Genomic DNA, 17954 nt, shown 5'->3' on the forward strand with positions numbered 1-17954 from the left:
AAGCCCATCCACCTACACCGGGTAAGTCCCATCCTTTTATTTATTGTACCACAATTACACTGCAGTGGGTGGAGCGCCGTCTCTCATCAGTTTCTTCATTTCTTTTTTTCTGTTCTGCTCGAGGAGTAGAGAAATGGAATTTGAAAACAGAATGAAACGTTTTGTTTTATTGCCAATTTTTTTCAATGGTTTTTATAAAAAAGGTAAATAGCTGCACTATTTGTTCCATTTGAAAAACAGTAATAAGACTAAATGAAATACTGAAATATTTCTGTTTTGTTTTTTTCAAGTTAAGTACTGGACAAAGACTTCTTTAGGGTGGGTTCATACGAGCATGTTTTTGTGTGTACATACGCACGCACAAAAACACGCTTCTGTTTGCAACATTGCATTCCCTATGGTGTGTGCACATGTCTGCACTTTGCAGGTGCAAGCCTGCAAAGATAGGACATGTGTGCACCATAGGGAATGCACGCATTGTTTTCAATGGAGCCACGGCTGCTGCCGGTGGCTCCATTGAAAACAATGGTCTAACGGCACCTCTGCATTCTTTTTCAGGGAAGGGCTTTACATATAAGCTCTTCCCTGAAAATGAAAAATTTTTGTGTAAAAAAACAAAACACATTATCTTCAATGGAGCCGCCGCTGCATTTGCTACATAAATGTAACTGGGGCCTTGTCTATACTGCAACTACTGAAATGTGAAAGAGACTGTTATCTCCCTAAACTGCTGCAACGGGAATGTTACTGTGGCCTGTCTTGACTGCTACTACTACTGAAATGGAACTAATACTGTGCTCCCCCTATACTGCTGCTTCGGAATTGTTACTGGGGCCTGTCTTGACTGCTACTATTACTGAAATGGAACTAAGACTATGCTCCCCCTATACTGCTGCTAGTGATATGTTGCTGGGGCCTGTCTACACTGCTACTACTACTGAAATGGAACTAATACTGTGCTCCCCCTATACTGCTGCTAGTGATATGTTACTGGGGCCTGTCTAGACTGCAACTACTATTGAAATGGAACTAATACTGTGCTTTTGAATTGTTACTGGGGCCTGTCTTGACTGCTACTATTACTGAAATGGGTGGTTGGGCAGCATGTTACCCAGGAGAAGTGGCAGCGGAGTGTCATGCAGGCAGTGATTGTGCTTTGTTGGAGGTAGTGTGGTGCTTAGCTAAGGTATGCCTTGCTAATGAGGGTTTTTCAGAAGTAAAAATTGTTGGGGGGGCACTCTTGCCGCTATTGTGGCTTAATAGTGGGACCTGGGAACTTGAGATGCAGCCCAACATGTAGCCCCTCGTCTGCCCTATCCGTTTCTGTGTCATTGCCATCACTTTCTTGAATTTCCCAGATTTTCACAAATGAAAACCTTAGCGGAGCATAGGTCCCATACAAAAATGCTCGGGTCACCCATTGACTTCAATGGGGTTCGTCACTCAAAACGAACCCTCGAGCATCACGGGAAGTTCGACTCGAGTAACGAGCACCCGAGCATTTTGGTGCTCGCTCATCTCTAGTTTTAACCCATTTGGCTGTAATTTAAAAAGATTAATTGTAAACAGACAACCCCATTAATTCAATGGATCCATGTACTGTCCATCTATGGAGACGTTTTACTCAAAATAGGCTTTTTGCTCAAAACTGGCCTCAACCAACTTTATTTCTCTCCACATGGCAAATTACTTACATCACAATGCAAACATCAAAATAAACCCTGAGCTGTATTGTTTTGGATGAGAGAGGGGAGACCCGACAGATCCCGCCTTTATCACAAATTTGTCACAGATCAACTATTGTGAGGCGAAGAATGGAATATATCTGAAGAGGCATGAATATTTATACACACTTATAACATACATACTTATGACAAGGCACAGATATGGATGTGATTGGTTCGCACTTAAAAGGAATTCTGCAACATCAAACAAACTTTTTTTTGTCTAGGCACTGATAGCAGAGTCAAAGTTTTATGTTCCCAGAACTTCTGGGGGGGGGGGGGGGGGGGCAGTCAGGCCAGGAATGCTACAAGAGGTACACAAACATTTTTAACTAAACACTGATGAGGGAGTGAAAGTTCATGCCTCTTCAGATATATTCCATTTTTAGCCTGACGAAGAGCCCGAGAGGTTCGCAAGCTCGTTATTACATCATGTATATTTGTTAGCCATTAAAAGGTATCATATCTGCAAGATTATGTGGTTTCTCTTGCTGGGAACAATCACATTTTGAGGTCATTAGAATAAAGGTGGATTTGTGCCCAGCTTTCCCGAGCTTCTGCACGCATGCAAAATGTAAGCTCAAATCACCACTGCTCCAGCACTCTACAATACCCGCATATACCGCTGACACCTCCAACTTTTATATCACAGGTAAACTGGAACCCAGACTATGAATTTTTGAGACAATCTTCAGAGTTTATGGTTCCTTTTAAAACAGACAAGGTTCGACTAATAAATTGCATATTTAGTCTAGAAAAAGACTAGCAGTGCTAAATATCTATATATACAAAAATGTACAGAAAACATTTTACAGTGGAGATAAGGTTTGCAGGCATACACAGCAAACAGGATTTAAAATAAAATAAGGAAATAAAGAAAAGTACCAGATTTGGGATACTCGGCCCATTGTTCTGATTTGTGCGGTGTCACTGAAGCAAACGGGAAAGCCTTACGCCATAGCGTATATTTGAACTCTGACAACTGGGTCTCTCTGAAACCTTAGTTTTTAAAGCTTTCCCAGAACACACCTCCCCCCCCCCCCCCATGAGGTCATGCAGAGAAGGATGGGGTAAATGTGTATGGATCTGTAGAAATGCCATAAATCCCTAATTCGGCCATATCTCCGCAAGAGATCTTCTGATTAGGAATACATGCCTGGTAAATTTCCGATTATGATTTTATCCACTCAGCGATACCAAATATGACACAGAAACTATTACCAAATATGCAGATACACCATTTAGGGGTGTTCTGGGCCCCGTACAATAATGAGTTTAGGTGTGTCTTGTTCAGCTGGCCCGCCCGTTTCTGAAAATATAATTCATATCGGGCTAGGACCCTTACACAACCAATAATCTTTATTAAAAGATTTTTCCTTAATTTGCATCCTGGCTCCACAATGCCTGCAAGAATCCAACTCCTAGGTGAATGTTTTTCCTTAGATTTCCTTAACAAGCAGATGGTCACATAATTGGGTTCTCTCGTACTAATTCTAACTAAACGGACACGTGGAGCCATGAAACCAGGAAGAATGGAATGGCTACTTTTCATCACAGCTCTTATCCAGGGGAATGTCAGACAATGGCCTTTCTAAATGCGAATATTAACAGGCAGGAGTAAGGAACTAGGTGAAGGGTCGACTGAAAGCTACCAATGCAATCTAACTACACACAAAATGGATGACAATATAGCCAGACCTGACACACAAAATGGCTGACAGCCTACCAGTCTCTATATTACATGTATGGCCGCAACTAACATTTTACAGCATCCCTAGCTGAGGAGGTCCAAGGTCCGAGGTCCCAGAACTTTAGACCAATTCATAGTTCATATCACCACTCTTGATTATTAGAATCTGCCTTTCCCAGACTGGGAGCATTGTAGGAAAGCTCAGTTCCCATTCACACCCCTGCCAACTGACCCCTAATTAACTCAAAGGGGTTTTCGGGCACAAAATGGAAAGTCGGAAAATGCTAAAATCCAGTAGATACAGCTGAGCAGCAGCAACCTGTACCTTTTATCTGCCACTCTGGACCCTCTTCTTTGTCTGTGCAGACGCCGATCTGCAGTTGTGTATACAGGCATCACCTCCGCAGTAAATACAGCTAAAGACCTTTACTTATAAGTCCCAGCATGCATTGAGTTTACCGGCCAGCACTGTAGCTCCACCCCCAGCTCATAGGTCTTACAACTTACTAGCACCAACCTCCCTCTCAGTTCCCGAGAAAGCTGCTGAAGCTAACAGACCGGACCTGCCAGCACTCTGAACTGTACAAGAGCAGTACAGCGCAGTACTTCCACTCCTGTCCTCCCATTATGCACTGCTCACAGGAAGTTGCAGGTTTTGGACAGGGGAGGAAGTAGCAAATGTGGACAAGATGTCAGAGATCGTGGAGATATTTTTCAGATGGAGCTTCACATGACAGATGGAAAATGAAGAATTTAGCTACACCATGTACAGTGAACCTATTAGAGAATGACTTATTGTGATGATGTCTATTAGGTTTTAAAATGTTAGTCTGTGCCCGGAATAGCCCTTTAATCAGACAACCCAAGTCAAGAGAATCTATTTCTCTACCACCTATACTGCCTGAAATGTCACTTTCTATGACATAAACATACCACCTCTGTGGGCGGTTTAACCCAACTGTCCATGAAGCACTGGCCGTGCCTCTGTTATATTTACACTGGCTGATAAGAATTTAACCAGAGAGCATATTGTGCCTACAGACTCTGACATAAGGTACTGCTGGTGATATTCCTTTACAAAAGTCCCCTTACCTTCTCCATCTCCAGTAGATAGGCATCAATAAAATCCCGGATGTAGTTTGGATTCCAGGTTTTCTTATGTTCTGAAATCATTTCCTTTAGAAATGCGAACACATTACGCTCTGGTTCCATAATTCGATCAACAAGCCAAGGAATGTTTGTCAGAATGGGAAATTCATTCACTATCTGAAAGTCAGTGTTGTGATATAATTGTTTATTACTTCCAATGCAGAATTCTAAGAAAACAACTGGTCTAATGTATTGAAAATAGCTTAAAGGGCCACTCCGGGGAATTTATTTTTTCATTCCTGATGTAGCTATCTCCCTGTTTAAATAAGTGAGCTAAATTCACCTTTGATAGTTATTTCTCTCTATCTGAAACTCCTGGCCTATTTTTCCTTGCTTGGTCATGTGATCTCCGTTCTGACCAGCTCAGATCTACTTGGAGCTGTGCTATCTGAAACTAGTCCATTTCACAGTCTGTGTAATGCTGTTACATAAATCCTACCATAGAAACTTCCTAGAGCGGGACACAGACACTCATATCACAGTTACTGATGATGATCACACAGCTCCTGTCACACAGTTATATTAGAGGAGATCATAGCTCAACCTCCTGACTGTATACATATGGTCTGTGGCTCATTTAGGTAAACATAGAAGGTAATTATAATGAAACTAGCAGGCAGTATGGTATAGCCTCTAGCTAATGCTGTGCTGATACATCATGGGATAGATTTGGTGTTTGGTATGTATCAGACAAAGGGCTGCACTGCATGGAAGTGACTGCAATATGTATAGGAGACATCCAGATTGTGACAGTCAGTCAGGTGAGGGGGGCAGTGATGTGTTTTCCCCGGAGTAGCCATTTAAAAATGGTTTTATACATCATGTTAAATATGTCTTATCCAAACCTGTTTTTTTTTTCAATGTTGTCTCATTTTTATAGCTTTCCATTTTATATGATCAACCAGGTTCTTGGAATTGTCTAGTAGTGATTATATGATTTATCACCGTATTGTTTTATTTTGTTTTTCATCTTAAGAGTCATAACTTTTTTCAAATACAAGCTAGTAGTGCCATATTACCGAAAGACATGTGAGTCACCTGGGCTAAGAATCCAGATTCCGCCTTCAATGCTGCATCAAAAAGATGTAGAAGTTGTTGAAATTTGTGGTCATCATACTCAAAGCGGTTTCCAAACGCAATCAAACAGATTATATTACCAACTGCATTGTTAACAAGGTAATGAGGATTAAACGGGTGACCTGAAAAGATGAACCCAATATTATATTGCAAGTCCTTATGTTTTATAGAAACTGTCATGTGAAGTTTTATAATGTGGTAACATTAGTCTCATGATTATGGGATTTTTTTTGCTATGGGAAAAGAAAGGTTGTTCCTGGTTTTCATAACACTGAGGCCAAGTTCACACAGGGTTGTAGCCATGTGGTTCTTAATTACAATGAAGATGTAATCTGACATGTAGATTTTAGGCCTCTTTCACAAGGGCGACACGACATCGCTGTGAGAAAATCACAGGAATATCATATTGGTGGTCCATGAGGCTCATCTCCTCACTATCCCACTACCTCAAGCGACTCTTCGATACCTTTCACTCCCTCCTCAGCCCCAAAGTACAGGCCCCCGTGACGGGTCTGAATGCTGGAGAGCTAGCCGCCCACTTCAAGGAAAAAAATCGAAAACATCTGCAAAGAAATCTTTGAACATTACATGGCTAGCCCCGATCCTGGCCCCTTCAGCACTGCATCCATCACTCACTCACTATCCATACTAGAACCAATGACAGAGGAAGAAGTCTCCAGACTTGCGCTAGCGACCTTCTTCCCTCACACCACCTCCTGTCCCTCTCCCTGGCTGTCATTACCCCCCTCACCACCATCTTTAGCCTCTCCCTGACCTCTGGTATTTTCCCCTCCTTATTCAAACACTCCATCATATCCCCTTTGCTAAAGAAACTGACTTTTGACCTAACAGACGCAGTCAACTACTGACCCATCTCAAACCTCCCCTTCATCTCCAAACTACTTGAATGCCTGGTCTATTCCCACCTTACCCACTTTCTCTCTGATAACTCTCTCCTCCACCCCCTCCAGTCTGGCTTCCACCTCCTACACTCACCCTCACAAAAGTATCAAACAACCTGAGGATGGCCAAATCGAGGGGCGACTACTCCCTACTAATCCTCCTTGACCTCTCTGCTGCATTTGACACTGTCGACCATCACCTCCTCTTTGCTATGCTCTGCTCTATCAGCCTAAAGGACATTGCTCTCTCCTGGTTCTCCTCCTACCTCTCTGACCGCTCTTTCAGCATCTCCTTCGCTGGTTTCATCTCCTATCCTCTCCCCCTCTCTGTTTGGGTCCCCAAGGCTCGGTCCCTGGCCCCCTTCTCTTCTCTATTTACACAGCTCAAACCGGACAAACCATCCACAGATTCAACCTCCATTACCACCTCTACGTTCATGACACCCAATTATACACCTCTTCCAGCGACCTCTCTTTACCTTTTTTCCAAAAGATCACGAACTGTCTGCTGTCTCTAACACCATGTTCTCCCTTTTTATCAAACTTAACCTCTCAAAAACTGACCTCCTTGTCTTTCCAACCTCAACCAGCTGACCTCCCCCAAACATCTCCATATCAGTATCTGGCACCATCATAACCCCCAGACAGCATGCCCGCTGCCTTGGGGTCAAACTGGATTTGGACCTCTCCTTTAGCCGCTATATCCAATCTCTGGCCTGAACATGCCGTCTGTACCTATTGCTAAAATCTGGCCGTTCCTCACCACAAACATGCTAAAACACTCGTTGTCGCCCTCATCCATTCCCATGTCGACTATTGCAACTCCCTGCTCATTGGCCTTACCCGCATCAGACTGCAATCCATACTAAATGTGGCAGCTAGACTCCTGTCCCTATCCAGCCGCTTCTTGGATGCCTCTGCATTATGCCAGTTGAGGCACTGGCTGCCCATACACTACAGAACTCAATTCAAACTCCTCACCCACAATGCTCTCTGTGGCGCTGCGCCACCGTACATCGCTTCCCTCCTGTCCATACATCACCCAGCCCGCGCTCTAATCTTCTAACACACTCTGACTAAACTCCCCTCTAATACGATCCTCACATGCTCGCCTCTAGGACTTCTCTAGGATCTTCTGGGACGCACCTATTCCCTCCCTATGGCTTTCCACTTTTGCCTATTATGTACACGTACTGCCCCATACCTCCTGTACTACCCCCACCCCATTTGTGTCCTAAAAACTGTATATCACATGTTATTGTCGCATTGCTGTGTTCCCCCTTGCTCCACCACCTGTCTCTGTACCTTCTGTATCATCTGTAGTGTCCCAGAACAACATCCTGGTTCCCTTCATAATTGTTATACATGTTCTGTCTTATGTGGATGCACTGTAAAAAACTGTCATGTCAATTTTCTGTATGTATGTTGCACAGCTGCAGCATCTGAAGGGTTAACTTCCCTAAAATCATTGCCTGTCAGCTTTGCTGCTGAATGTATCTTTCCTACTATGTCACGTGGTACAAAAGAGGTTATAAAAGTGAGTGTCTGAGAGTGGGAAGGGGTCCATCTTCAAGTCCATCTTCAGGAGGAGAGTGCTACCACAGAGCCACATGGAAGCACCTTTAGCTTCTATGTTGGTGAAGATGGAGGAAGAGGAATGACTACCCATAGCATCTGGAGAGTGGATATGAGAGGAGTGGGTCCCTTCCAGAGAGAGAGAGAGCACACAACGCCCCAGTTTATTAAAACAGGTACCCATTCACACTACAGGCATCTTTTTCCTGTGTGGCCATCCGCCATTAGGATCACCACACAGAGGTACATAATTGTGACACCTACGCGGATGTTGTGCAGGGTGCATCTAGGTTAAGCCGCCTCCTTAAATAATTCTTGCCACCAGAGTGTACGTGGAGTGATTCCTGTCTTTTATCTCCTCCAGAGTATACTCAATTTCCAGGACGGGTGACGTATAGATAACATGGACTATAGGGCCATATTGTTCTTGTGTGTGTTTTGTTTCCTCCCAACCTCTGAGCTCCTGCCTGTATTTTCTACACGTGAATGATACCTGTAACTATCTGTTATACCAAGTTTAATGCAAGTAAAGTTTTACCGGGCCTCAACCATTCCTGAGGACCCGAGGTACAATACACCTCCGCTGCATAGATTAACGGTGTGTAGGAACAGTGGTGTCATGACATGATATCTACGACTACCCCTCTAATCTTGAAGACTACTGACCCTATCTTCTGCTGCGGTAACTCCCTCCGGAACCAGTAGTTGGTAAGTGCCACTGTGACAGGTGCACGCACTACAGCCTCCCAACTCCAACCGAGGGTAGAAAGTAATTTCCTGCAATGTCTCCCTCATAGGTGTTGCAGAAGCTGCAGCGGCTTCATTCCTGTATTGCATTCCCCCGTTGCACATCCAACCCCTTTGTTCCTGAATAATTGAATATCACATGTAACTCTTGTAATTTCTGTAAACTTCTGTATTTCTGTTCCCCATATACCTCGAAAGTGCTGCGGAATAAGTTGGCACTATACAAATAAAAATTATTATACAGCATATTATTATTAATAACTGTGGTTTTCCTGCAAAATTAGGATGCCATGTTTCAGTCACCCCCATGCCATTCTGTGTGGCCTTACTCATGCTTGTAAAACCAGGCAGCCTGTAACATTGCTTTTATAACAAGAGATTTGAAAACTTGTATGTTGGTGCATGTAAATGAGCCTGCACTGTGATTGAGGAGGCAGTGCTGAGAGACATACCATTTGCAATAGAGGTCTGCATACCACCGTTATTCATATAGCATGCATGGTCATGCGCATGAGGTATAACAGGAAAAGAAGTCACAAAAGCACTATACCTACAGTATACCATGCTGGATTGCCAAAAAACTACAGCATGCTCCAAAACTGACGCTAAATTGCAGGCAAAACATGTTTGAATTTTATTTCCTAAAACTTCTCTTCACTAATCGCTGTGTGTGAATGTGGCTCGAGTATGGGCATTTATGGTAAAATAATTATTGATGGTAACAATTTTAGGAAGATCTATAAAAGACGGTTCATGTTAGAATTAAAATCTTTACATATATAACCAAAACCCACCTTTCTTGGACATGAATGCAGAACACAGATACTGGGCTTCTTCTGTCACTGTCTCCTCAAGGGATTTCTTTCCCATCCCAAAGTTTCTGAGTGTTGTCAGGATGAACCTTCTGTGGTCTTTCCATGAATTTCCATATCGGGCCAACACTATGCCTAGCAAGGATATACAAGATTTAGTACCAAAAAGTGTTAAGTGAAATGTCAGCTGTCTGTCCTTGAACAGTGAATGTTAGGGATGGTACTGACTGGCCCAAGACTAAGAATCCTGTCAAGTGTGGAGACTACTCCCTCACTACTCACTGTCATTATCATCAATCATAGGGTTTTAGTGGTTACACAACCGGATTAGAGGTTTGTCTGATCTTGACTGTTAGTGCAGGAGTACAGCACTCATTCCCAATTGATGAAAAAATCACAGGTATCGCGTTGTGGAGGCGGGATTTATGAATTGGCTGAGTCACGGCATTGATTGACCAATTCATAAATCTCGCCTTCACAACGCGACGGCTGTGATTGGCTGAGCAGCGGTCGAAGAGCCAATCAATGCTGGATGAACAATCACAGCCATTGCATTTGTTCATTGAGCGCTGCATTGGCTGAGCAGTGCTCGAGAATCACTCAGAGTAATCATTCCTGGAGGTGCGATTTATAAATCCCCTAACCAGGAAGTGATCTTGTGTGGGTGAATGAGGACTACAAGATGCGCAGCGAAGCTTATATTTCAAGCCCCAGACAATCCTGAAAAGTCAGGGTAGGGTTTAATTTGGTGGTAGGTCTTATTTTTGGGGAGACACTGTATGACACAGATGCTGCCGGGGAGAAGTGAACATCTGCCCGAGCAACAAGGTTCTATTGGTCAGGGGTTTGAGCCACTCAGCTGCTGTTACCAGCTGGCTCCTAAAACCATCCAGAGCAGGGCAAGAGGTGAAGTAAACACAAATTTACTGAGAAAGCTGTCAGCCAAGCAGGGGTCAAATGGTCAGCTCAGTGCTAATGATTACAATCCCATGCATTTCATATGGTGTTTCCATTTTTTGTTCACTCCCTGTACATATATGCCAAAATGTGGGAACAATTAAAGATGCTGAGTAGCAGAAGTTTTAGCCATATGATATTGAATATCACTGATAAAATGGAGAATCTCAGAGCACAGAAGTTGTGAGCACAAACAGCTGAACAACTACATACCATTGCTACAAATTCAGGTGTGCTGACAAATGTGTATTGTTAGCTGGGGTATGCAATGTAATAGTAAATACAACATTATAGTAAGCACAGATCATGGAAGTTAGAACATGTATCATATAGTCATTCAGCCAATTATTTCAATATGTGTTTCACCTTATAATAAATGAGTTGTTTAAGTAAGTCTTACAGTTGTGTATCTTGATACCTTCTATTATATGATGCATATTGTCCGTAAAGATTAACCCTTAAAGTCCACCACAACAGCAATATTTATATACTGTTCAAAGAATGGTCTATGGAATTACTTACCTTTGTTTTCACCAGTGTATCCTACTGTTTCAAAGATAGGAAAGCGAGGGCGATCTGCTATGTCTTCCGACCTGTCGATTAGAACGTCCTTCATCGCTTCAAATCCATTGAGAACTACATATTTTTTCCAAAAGTACTGCACACTAAAGACATTCCCATATTCTTTGCTCATCTGGTGAAACATATATAGTTTTTTAGGGTACATACCACATTTTGATGATATTTTGTTACTTATTTTATTCGTTTTGGGAATCAAGTTGACAAAAAAAATTGAAATTCTAGCATTTTTAGTTTTTTTCTTTTACAGCATTTCCCATGTATGATAAATAATCCATTATTAATCTGTTCATTTTATATAATAGTTTGTGATACCAATTATGTATAGCTATTTTACTGTTTATGAACAGTTTTTAATAATAAGGTATTGTGTAAGAGAAAAGGTGACTTTTCAGTATTTTTATTTGGATTTTTTCTACAAAAGTGTAGCGGCCAGAAGTCTATGTTGCTGGACCCTCCATAAATGCCATACATGTCATGTCTTTTGTAGATGTGCAAAGTTGTCTAGTCATTGTGTTATGTGTATTGCACAGCTGCAGCAAGTGAGAGGTTAATGTTTGCATGAGACTGGGTGATGCCTGCAATGTATCAATTTATGTCCTGTCTTGTGGTATGTGAGGGATTATAAAGATGAGTGATTTGGGTGTGAGAGTCTTCTGTTCTTCTGGGTTCCTGAGAGAGAGTGCCAGCCACATGGGGGTACCTTCAACCCTCATGTGGTGAAGAATGGAAGAAGAAGAGACGTTACCAGAGTACCCTGATGCCAGGAGCCAACAGTGAGTAAGAAGATATAAGAGACTGAGAGTGAGCGAGAAGAGACAGCCAAAACTACCTTGCAGAAGTACTGTTCCGTGAGAGTGTCTGTGGAGTAAGCCTACCCCTATCCTCCTCTGGAGAGTTTCCCGTCCAGGACAGTTTTTATGAGATCACTGCGACTGCAGGACCAGTGTCATCCTGTGTTTCATCCCTGACCTCTAATCTTCTGTTTACCTCCACCAGTGTATTCTCAAGTGTATTCTGATCAGGTTTTCTAAGTAAAGTTTTGCCAGGCCCTGACTGTTCCCAGGAACCTGAGATACATTACACAGTCTGCGGGTCATTCTGGTGGGTAACGGAATGGTGGTGTTCCCATTCACCCATTCTTTTTCGTACCTCTGTGAAAAAAAATCTCTGCGGCATCAGTTCCGCCAAAACTGCTCAAAATGGCAACCAACAGCCATCTTTCTCATCTAGCTCGCTCATTCCCGCCAAGAATCTACCGCCAAACAATTGGCACCAAAAAGCCCTCACCCTGGCTAAGCAAAAAGTAGGGGGGAAGACTACCCCTACTGAACTGTCCTGGCGCCGACTTAAAGCACACCCCCAATTGGTGGAGTTATCTGCAGACTCTTCTGTTGAAAACACCTGCAACCCACCACGAGAAGCCTACGCCCTGCCGAGGATACTCCCACCGGAGTCCCTATCAGGCAGCAGCATTACTGGGAGGAGGGCCTACAGCTCTTACAGCTCACACCGAGAGACTCCCCTAGCTCTCTGCCACCAGCAGCTGCAGGGCCTGCTCGTCCGCTATGCACATTCAGGAGAGCAGACATCATGGCCCAAGCTGAGAACCCCCCTCGGATACTCATCCACTGCCCCAATGCCGTGGTGCAAGACTATCTGCCTGAACTCTTGAGGAACTTTGTGATCGAGTTTGATGATCAAAATTTCTCCTACTTTGCTGGAAGCTGCTAAGTTCTGCCTAACCCGTCTCTGCAGCAACCACAACAGGTACCTGTCACGTCTCCAGTTACAATCCGGGACACCTCATCTTCGGAGCGAGACTCCATGCAGACCTCTCCCTCTACTGCCAGTTACACAGTGTCCGAGTGCGATGAGGAAGTCTGCCAGCTTCTGCAGAGAGTTCGGTGGTGGAGGTTCCTGTAAGTACCAGACCGTCATCCGCCATCACAGTCACCGACTCTTGAGAGTGAGGAGGTCCAGTAGGTGGTTGCTACCCTGATCTAGTCCCGCAACCATTTTCTCAATTAAATAAAGACTCTTTACGTAAGAGACATTTGTTTTTCCCCTGTTAAGCCCCTTTTTTCATAAAAAGGACTCCAAAGTTATTTTCCTTTCCATAGTCTGCTACTAATGTTTTCATATTGAAAAGTTATCGTTATTCTTGTTATGTAACATTATAATGTTTCAAGTCATGTGCAGGAGAGAGTAACTTAAATATGCTTATTTTCCTAAAGTAATTTAAATATGCTTATTTTGCTAAAATAATTTATTCCCTTAAAGTAAAAAAAATGTTTAATTTAAATATGCTCCCATGTGAATGAACCCGTATGCATGATTCAATGTGTATGACTGGAGCTTTTGTGTTCCCCATGTCACGTGCCAGTGTCAGTCCACTGTCCTAGTCTGTCACAGTAGGCAGGGCATCGCTTTCACCTCATTTCTTTAGTCACGGTCAGGGAATATTGACTTAAGCTATCACCTGTTCCGTAGTCCAGCTGTTTTCAGGGGGAGTGATGTTCATGTCTCTTATTTTTCCTGCCAGTCGCCCTTTTCTATTTTTAAAGTTTAGCATTAGTGTGTTTCAGCTCTTTGTCAGAGGAAGTGATGTTCATGCCACTTGCCTCATTCCTTTTGTCTGTGGAGAGAAGTGTTATGTAGGTGCTCCATAGCTATACTAATGTATCCTGAATTCTGTTTAGACTAGTAGAAACTTTCTTAAATGTCCTTGCAAGTCATAATTTCCTACACGCTGTCATAAACAAAAGCTACACTCAGAAAGTGACGTTTTTAGGTAGTCGCAGAACACCAAGAAAACTACCATGCAGAGGTACTGTTCCATGAGAGTGTCTGTGGAGTGACCCTACCCCTATCCTCCTTTGGATAGTTCCCTATACAGGATCGGTTCCTAGCAGATAACTGAGACTGCAGGACTAGTGTCATCCTGTGTTTCCTCCCTGACCTCTAATCTTCAATTTACCTGCACCAGTATATTCTCAAGTGTATTCTGATCAAGTTTTCTTAGTAAAGTTTTGCCAGGACCTGAGATACGTTACACAGTCTGCAGCTCATTTATTTACCACCGAGGGTCAGTCCAATGGGTAACCGAACAGTGGCGTCAATGTTTTCAGAGGATGTGTTTTTCAGTATTATTTTGTAAATGCGTTTTTCTGGCATTTTTCAAATCCTATACAGCAGCTTATGAGAAAAGCAACAGAAAATAAGTAATATTCCAAACATGCTGCATTTAAAAAAAAATGCCACCAACCTAAAAAAACAAAACAAAATTCCGCAAACTAGAACGCATTGTATGTAGTATGTTTTATATTGCACAGCAATTTGCATTTTTGCTAGCGTAAGTTTTGTAGCCATGCTTACATGCATTTTATTTCTTTGTACGAAGAGCTGACTGAATCTGTCCCAAACCTTTTAGAGTATATGGCCTGGATCCTGCTCTCCATAAATACATTTGGAGGCCTATCTAAAAAAGAAGTAATCTTTCAGAGTAGGTTCCTATATGAGTAAGGGTCACCTGGATGTGGCAAATGGAGTGACCCTACCCCTATCCTCCTTTGGATAGTTCCCTGTACAGGAGCGGTTCCTATATGTTTTGATCAAAATATGCTGCTCTGAGTTCAGGGTTAGTGGCCTGTGGTTGGGTTGGGACACTCATCTGTATTACAGGTGCATAAATGCATCCATAGTAGACTCATGTGAAATTTACCTAAAGGTGGAACAAGCAGTGTTTTTAATTCTATATGCAATGATGGCTGTGCTTAATAAGAGTGCTGGTGAGAGCCAAAAAATTGTTACATTTTAACTGGTTTTCTTTATAAAATGTTGAGAAACAAGAATGAAATACGATATTCTGTAACAATGCAAACTTGTATGTTTATCATTTTGCTTATGCATGGGGTGTTTCGCTCAAAGCAGAACCTAGTAACTTTATAATATTTGTGTTCACTATAAAACGAAAAAAACGTTTGCTATTGTGTTAGCCAGTAGAGCAATGTGTGATTATTCTCAGTGAGAGAAACCAAGTAATCTTGTAGATGTGATACCTTTTAATGGCAACAAAATACACAATGTTACAGCAAGCAAGCTTTCGAGGATATCTTGCCCCCTTCATCAGTGTAATGGAAATTAAGGTATTATAATTGTTATATGAATTAAAACTGCGCAATTAGAGACGCCATTGAAATATACCAGGAGAAGTTACTTCACAAACTAGGGACATATGTCTAGATGAGATAAGAATATCAAGAAGCTTCCACATGTTAGCTGAAGGGGCCCTAGGAATAACAAGATACTAAGGGAGGGGTTGACGCCTCACACTAAAACTAGAGAATAATGTTCATAAACTAGAAATATGTGGATGTGTATATATATGAATATACATGTATGTATATGTATATATGTGCATATGTATGTGTATGTATATATGAAGGTGCACATGTATATATGTGTGCCTATATGTATGTAAATGTGGGTATATAAGTAATATTTAATATTACGCCACAGAGTCATGAAAAGGACTACACAAAATGGCCGACCACATGCTTTGCTAAAGTACAGGGAATACATGTGTGTTGATAAGATAAGAACTTCGAGCTACTTGGGCCCCTCAGCACTCCATCAAGAGGTTATTCACTGCTGACTTGGAAGATTCTGGAAGGTATGCAAATGAAGGGTTAAGTTGACCTATGACAAATGTTGGATTGGAAACTAACCAATAAACTGCATAGTTAATTGTCCAATGATGTTGCGACACCCCATTGTAAGGGGACTATAAATAAAGATGCCCGACATCGATTTGTTGGGAATTCTTTGATGAATCCATAACTGTGTGGGCTCTGTCATTTAATTCCTCCGTCATATGGCGTACTGAACTCTAGGTGTGAGCAGCCCTACTGCACGGGTCACCTAGACTTCGGTTGCAGGGTACACTCTGCTGTCCCTCACCAGGCTATCGCTGTAGCATGGGTCATATGACGTCATTCACAAGGTACACTCCGCTTTCCCTAGACGGCTATATATATTTTTGCCGTGACAGTCAGGCTATGAACGAAACTACTTTGGATGGCACATAATTATAACATACAGATGCAGGGGGGAGGGGATGTTTTCCACTGCATGGAAAAATAAGCAGTTTCCTGCTGGTGCATTTATGCACCTGTAATGTGGACGAGTGACGCGGCCCAACCGCAGGTCTACTGAACTAAACTCAGAACATCATATTTTAATCAAAACATGTGGGCCCATCTGCCACATCCAAATGACCATTAGGTGACATAATTGACTGCTTTCATGGAGCATCCTACCAGAAGAGGGCACATTGTAGGAGTAACAAGGAGATGGGAACAAGAGGGAATTAATAGGTACTACTTTGACTACAGGTTGGAGGTTCTTCTGTGACTATTAGGGGAAAGAAGAGTCCCTTATGTGAGTAATGGAGAAAGGGAAGGGAGGAAAGCTTACTGTGACTATTGGGGAAGGCTTAAAAATACTGCTAAAACTACTTAAGAAGTGGCTCCTGCTCTGACTACTGGGAAGGCATAAATCACAGAAAATAAAGCCAGATATAGGATATATACTGCAGGGAAGGCTCAATCACCATTTAACCTGGTAGCATGCAGCAAGCCAGATTGCAATATAGAGGAGCAAAAATGTTCATGTGCAGACTGATTGACCAGCCACTCAACTCAACCCAGGGTAGGGGAGGGGTGACTGCTAACAAACCTAGTCTGCACAATATGAACTAATACCGAAAATGATGGCCATAGATAAGTGCACCACACATACAGGAGTACAACCCACACTGACTAAGCAGTGGATTGCCCTGCATTAAAAAAGTGTGCCACAAAGGCATGCCATCCTGGGCTGCTCCAGCATCTAGAGGAAACCACATGCATAAAAAACACAATGATAAATGCGGGTGTTAGTATTTTAGGCCAAAAACACGTAAGCTGACACGCCACAGCAAGGCCACTGCGTGTACGCCAGAACCTACACTATCTCAAAATTAACTATATACTGCAGGGAAAGCTCAACTGCCATTTCTGACTACTGGGAAGAGGCTAAATCCTATAATGGGCAGGAACTTTTGTGAACGATGGTAGAAAGGTTAGGGAACTGCTGTAAGGAGCATTCTGTGTTGCAATTAATACAGTATTGAGATTAGTGCTGGGACAACAGTACTGGAGGATCCACTACCTACTGGAAGTGAAAAGAGGAAGCATTGCTGTACAACTTGGTGGTAAGGACAGACAGTTACGAGTTGGGAAGAATCTGCAGTTTTTAGTATCACGTGTAAACCTGCAATTAGATTAGCATGTGCATCTGGTAACAGTATAGTTTGTTATTTATTTAGCGTTAGTGATGTGTATGACTCTAGATATGACATCATGACAAATTTAGACTTATTAATCTATATGAGTTTTAGGGGTTTTGTTTTACATAGGAACATAAAAACACGATGAACATGCTAAGTCATTCCGAAATATGTTGCTGCTGTAACAATTATCACAGATAACATACATACCTGGCAAAAAGTCACTTGTGGACTTGTGAAGTCTACCTGCAGAATGTTACCAAGAAATGGCAGACCTTTAGGACCCGGAGGAAACTGTGAACATTTCTTCTTGCTTTTCACAAAGTCCAGAAGGAACAAACATATAATAAAGGAGATTCCCAATAAGAATATATTGGAGAACAATACTGAGAAAAACTCAAGTGTGACCAT

At 42.4% G+C, this 17954-nt stretch overlaps 1 protein-coding gene across 1 annotated transcript in view; it reads right to left on the reverse strand.

Annotated features, from left to right (window-relative positions):
• LOC136620190 (cytochrome P450 2D15-like) overlaps window positions 1–17954 on the reverse strand; it is a 31356-nt gene extending 13402 nt beyond the window's left edge. The window contains exons 1-5 of the mRNA XM_066594897.1: window positions 17754–17954; window positions 11156–11327; window positions 9659–9811; window positions 5602–5762; window positions 4507–4680 (exon numbers count right to left, since the gene is read on the reverse strand). Coding sequence (XP_066450994.1) covers window positions 4507–4680; window positions 5602–5762; window positions 9659–9811; window positions 11156–11327; window positions 17754–17954 — 861 coding nt within the window. The remainder of the gene's footprint in view (window positions 1–4506; window positions 4681–5601; window positions 5763–9658; window positions 9812–11155; window positions 11328–17753) is intronic.

This window comes from Eleutherodactylus coqui, chromosome 3, assembly GCF_035609145.1.
Source record: "Eleutherodactylus coqui strain aEleCoq1 chromosome 3, aEleCoq1.hap1, whole genome shotgun sequence".
NCBI classification, from domain to species: domain Eukaryota; kingdom Metazoa; phylum Chordata; class Amphibia; order Anura; family Eleutherodactylidae; genus Eleutherodactylus; species Eleutherodactylus coqui.